Raw genomic sequence first — 5,485 nt, forward strand, 5'->3', positions numbered from 1 at the left:
GAAAAAAATGGTGAAAAGAAATAAAATTCCATCATTGTTCCTTGGGTTTTGTTTTTACAGAGTTCATTCTCCAGGTCAGTGCGATTTTGATGATATCAAACTTGCATACATTTTTTTTTACTTAAGTTGTGAAAAAAATTCAGAAGTTTATTAAAAAAAAAAAAAAAGTTTGGCTTCTCACAGATTTCTGGGACCTGATCCGTATTTTATTTTTCCGTCAACGGAGTTATGGGGCTTGTTTTTTTTTTTGTGGCGAGCTGACGGATGTATCGATACCAAATTATCTGCAAATGACGTTTTGATCGCTTTTAATTGCAATTTTTAGGGAGATGTGGTGACCAAAAAAAAACCCATAATTTGGGTGTTTCAATTTTTTTTCTCGTTACGGATTTTCAGTTTAGAAAGAAATAGCAAATGGGTTGCGGCTAAGGGCAGGGCCTGACCCTTGGTAGCGGTGTTTTACATGTACCACATAGTTTGTCTCTCTTTTTCTTCTTTGAAAGTTTGGAGGGATTAATATATAGCTGTCACTTGTTTGCAATTCCCTAAGAAAAGATTCCCTAACTATGGAAGGTTATATATTACAGTGTAATCTCCGTCTTATTCAAAATGGCCGCCCTGATTTCTTAGAAAGGACATTTCTCCAGCTTCTTCACCATGGGAAATGCCGGCTGGCCGATCTTTTTGCCTCACAGCTGTAACGTGCAAAAACGAATGTGATTGACTGCATTCAACCTATTTAGGCGGGCAGGAAAACAACGAAGATTAATTTGCAACGACAACGCTAGTAAGAGACGCCATTTTATTAAATGATGTAACATTGTTGTTCTGAATTTAAGGGGTATTTTCACCCAGGAAATTTGTACATGATATCTCATGGGACCAGCACTTATAAGGGAACTCCGACCCCTCATGTAAGCCGGCTACAACCAGGCGGAGTATGATGAGGTGACAACTGCTCCAGGAACTCCATAGAAGTGAATGGGCCCCTCTTCATGAGGTAAATGGCGCGGCTGTAACGCTGGATTTTACCTCAGCGGCCACCTCTTTGGTTATATAGTGGCAAATCGGTCGGTGAACCCCCATTTTCCACATTAAGTGAGATGGGTGCTATACAAATTAGACATTTACGACATTTCGTAATTGTCTTTGGTAGGAACGTTCAATGCTATGACGCATTTCATTTCACATTGGAATAGAATTTATCAGCCATTTCAGAGAAGCTGATTTTCTATAAGAGAATTAGTGTTCACAACCCACCACCCCCCATCCTGTTCACCATTACTGACTCATTTCTATCTCCAGAATATATATATATATATATATATATATATATATGTGCCTCATTTACTTCATAGCTTTTCGACAACATGTCTCTCTAATCATGGCTACAGCTCGAATCTGAGGTAAGTTACATTTCCCGCCCAAAAAAAAAAAAAAAAAGTTCTGGCGCGCGCTTTATTTTGAATCTTCCCTCCCACCCACGTGACGTTAGACGCGCGCCACTCGTCACGTGACGTTCTCCTTTGAAGCCTGGGCGTGTCACCTTGTAAGACTGCGCATGCGTCCTAAGTAGCAACCGCGCAAGCGCCAGTGGGCGGAGCCGTCACCGGCTCATTCTAGTGACTCGGAAGCGGCCCCTCCTTGTCAGTGGCGGCCGCCGGGATTCAGGCCCCTCCTTCTATCAGCCCGTCTGTCCTCCTCGTCAGTCCAGCACCGGAAGCTAGTGACTGGCGATATCCGGGCCGGAGCGAGAGCACAGCGGGGACCGGCCTGCTTCTCCCGGGCTCCTTTTCATGTGGTAACTGCCTCCCTCAGCAGTGCTGGACGCTGTCCTGACTCGCGGCATTACCTCAGTATTCGCCTCATGGACTGTCCGGTCACGGGGAACTGGGGGAAACTTGGCACTGCGGAATAGCCGGAGTTTCCAGGAGCCTCAGCTGACAGAGGGGTGACCGGCGCCCGCAGCACAGGAGCCCGAGGAGCCGGCGCCCACCAGACAGGAAGGGTTATACGCCCGGGACCGAGTGACTCACCCCACACCCTCCGTACCCGAGGACCTCACCCGGCAGCCTGAAGGACAGGACTCGCCCAGAAACTTACAGGACCCTCTGAACTGGCACCCGGGACCCTCCAAGCAGCAGCACTTCATACAGGGGGCGTCCAACACCCTCTAAGCCCCAGGACTTCATTCAGGGGCATCCAACACCCTCTAAGCCCCAGGACCTCATAACGTGGGCACCCAGGACCCTCCTAAGCCCCAGGACCTCTTAAAAGGATCATCCAGGACCCTCCTAAGCCCCAGGACCTCTTACAAGGATCATCCAGGACCCTCCTAAGCCCCAGTACCTCTTACAACAACCATCCAGAACCCTGTAAGCCCCAGGACTTCATAAAGGGGCAGCCAGGACCCTCTAAGCCCTGAACTCATACAAGGGATACCCAAGACCCTTTAAGCATTGTCAACTCGTACAGTGGGCACCCAACGCTTTGAGCCTCAGGACCTTATACAAGGGGGCAACTAGAACTCTCCAAGCTTCAGCACCTCATAAACAGGGCACTTAACAGCCCTCTAAGTCCAAACACCAAAAATAAGGGACAATCTTTTGAACTCTGCTTCAAAAAAACTTTAATAAAAGAGAACGGTATAACATCCAAGACTCTAATCTTCTGCATAAACCGCATTACTGACTCTTCAGTGCACGCCACCTGGTACAAAGTCACTCCAGCAAGTTATCATAACCCTACAATTCGAGGGCAATCTGTTTGGCATCCTGCCTATGATATTGGACACTTTGAGCTACATGATATAACGCCTAGCTCCTTGTGTTACATTCTTATTCTATAAGACTTGCTTGGATATTGGCAATTCAAGGATCTTGTGTCAGTATTGGATACATCCAATTCTTTTCTTTCTATTAAGTCGTATTTAATGCTCCACCATGGGCAAGGTGCTTTCCAAGATTTTCGGCAACAAGGAGATGCGGATTTTGATGCTGGGATTGGATGCGGCCGGTAAAACCACCATCCTTTACAAACTGAAGCTTGGTCAGTCCGTCACCACCATCCCCACCGTGGGGTTCAACGTGGAGACTGTAACTTATAAGAATGTCAAATTCAATGTATGGGATGTCGGGGGGCAGGACAAGATCCGACCTCTATGGCGGCACTATTACACTGGAACCCAAGGGCTCATCTTCGTGGTTGACTGTGCTGACCGGGATCGCATTGACGAGGCTAGACAGGAACTTCATCGTATTATAAATGACAGGGAAATGAGGGACGCCATCATCCTTATATTTGCCAATAAGCAAGACCTTCCGGATGCCATGAAACCACACGAGATTCAGGAGAAACTTGGCTTGACCCGGATCAGGGATAGGAATTGGTATGTGCAGCCGTCCTGTGCTACTAGCGGGGACGGCCTCTACGAAGGACTCACGTGGCTAACCTCCAACTACAAATCGTAATGACTATTAGAAGATCCGTTATGGTTTTGCGATATTACTTCTCCGAAGTGTATATGGCAGGATTATGCTGATCTAACCAATCGTCACGTTAAATTACAAAAGAGTGGGCTGGAATATCTTATATATAAATATATACTATTTTTGTTTTTTTCCTCTTTGCTCTGCTTTAGGTTTTTGACATTACAAATTTTCCAGATTAAAAAAAAAATTAAAACTTCATAAGCGAGATGCAAAGATATAGAGCCCCAAAGTAAAAGGGATTGAGGGTTAATGCTAAATTCTCTGCTTAATTTTCCTGATTTTTGCTGTAGTTTCTGCATTCATACAGGGTATGTCGCTAGGTCTCTATCCTCTAGTAAACTTTGCAAATTATTCTTTAAAAATCACCCAGCAGTTTTGTCTTTTATACTAAGACTGTTTTTAATAATTCTGCTAGCTAGCATTTAACTAATTCTAAATTGTTATTTTGTTTTAATATATACCTATATATTTAATGTTTTACATGATTATTATACCTTCAAATCAGTTGCTGATTATCGGTGCAAAAATATATATTCGGTGTTACATATGTGTTGATGAGAATGTCGACACATGCATGAGTAAGCTGGATGCTGGAAAAAAAGAATACAATGTTTCTACTAATTGATTTTAAGCAAGACATAAACAGGAAGACTGAGGTATTGGTTTGTACAATGTCTTCTTTATCATGTACTTCAAAAGAAGAAATATCTGGGTTTTGTACATAGAGCTCCATTCACATGTAGCAATACTTTGAAATTATGCAAAGCACAAGTTTGTAATTTAATGCAAATTGCAAAGCTTTTTTTTTTTTTTGGACGCTTGATAATCAGCCTCCTGCCTGATTTCTGTTATAAGGTACTTTACGCCAAAGCGTCTGAATCTATATGCATTTATTAATAAATACACATATTATTTCTCTACCCTCTTAGTGTACAGTACACTTTTTTTCCCCCAGGTCTGATTGATACATAGCGTGTACAGTCCAGGTGTCATGAAAATAGACATTTCCTGCATGATTGAGAAAAAAAAAAGATCTAGCTGGTTTCGTTGGTGTCCAGGCCTGATGGTCTTTATTCTGTACTTCTTGTACTAGCCTGCTTCTATCTTTAGTTTCTACGACCTGTTCCTTTATTGCAGGTTCACTCATTTCAGTGCTACTCATTATGCAGTCATGTTTCAGTATATGCTATGCCACAGTATTCATTCACAAGCTATAGATCTGTGCACTTATTCATATGATCTTATTTTACGATAAAAAATAAAAACATCACTTATCCACAGTGCTGTCAGTCCCATAGACATTGGTGGGAGCAGTAGTGCAGGGACCACTGCGTCTTTAATTCTGGACCCCTATTTCATGATCGGTGAGTGTCCCATGGATACATGTGCAATGTTTTTCATGGACCAACCTAAGTAAAGAATAGTAAGTATTTTGTGAACTGTCATTGCTACAGCTTTTGTTCGGACTATCTATTTGTGTGTATGTCACTGAGGCCACCCATATACTTTTAAAGGGGTTGTCCTAGCAGTGGACAACCCCTTCTGAATCCCTGTCCCCCCTCCACCTCCTCCTTGTAAAATAACACCTATACTCACTCTGGTGCTGGCACCATACCAGCGGTGTCGGCACTGGCTCTCCTGGGGATTGCATGACATTGTTATGCGATCCCTGTGCCCAATGAGCGCTGGCTTCACTCTCCCCTCCTTCAGACAAATAAAGACATCTGGAGGAAGTGAGAGAGCAGCCACAGCTCTCTCTCCGGATGTCAATTACGTCCGGAGGAGAGTGAAGTCTGCACTGATGGGCCGCAGGGATAGCGTGATATGTCATGCGATCCATGGGAAAGCCAGTGCTGGCGCCACTGGAACGGCAACGGAGGTGACTATAAGGTGTTGTTATTGTCGATCACCCTTGCAGTAAATATACGTTTTACTTGTGGATTTTTCCCATAGACTTGAATGAGATTAGGAAAATCCACAGGTAAAAACACATT

The 5,485-nt window shown here is 43.8% G+C and overlaps 1 protein-coding gene across 1 annotated transcript; it reads left to right on the forward strand.

The window, feature by feature from the left end:
* Positions 1-1,586: 1,586 nt before the first annotated feature.
* ARF6 (ARF GTPase 6) lies at positions 1,587-4,411 on the forward strand. The gene has a single exon (XM_073638544.1). It carries the CDS (start codon positions 2,943-2,945, stop codon positions 3,468-3,470), a length of 528 nt encoding a protein of 175 aa, XP_073494645.1. The 5' UTR covers positions 1,587-2,942; the 3' UTR covers positions 3,471-4,411.
* The last annotated feature ends 1,074 nt before the right edge of the window (positions 4,412-5,485 follow it).

Source organism: Phyllobates terribilis, unplaced genomic scaffold, assembly GCF_046119375.1.
Source record: "Phyllobates terribilis strain yellow unplaced genomic scaffold, ASM4611937v1 Scaffold_7__3_contigs__length_470593459, whole genome shotgun sequence".
NCBI classification, from domain to species: Eukaryota; Metazoa; Chordata; class Amphibia; order Anura; family Dendrobatidae; genus Phyllobates; species Phyllobates terribilis.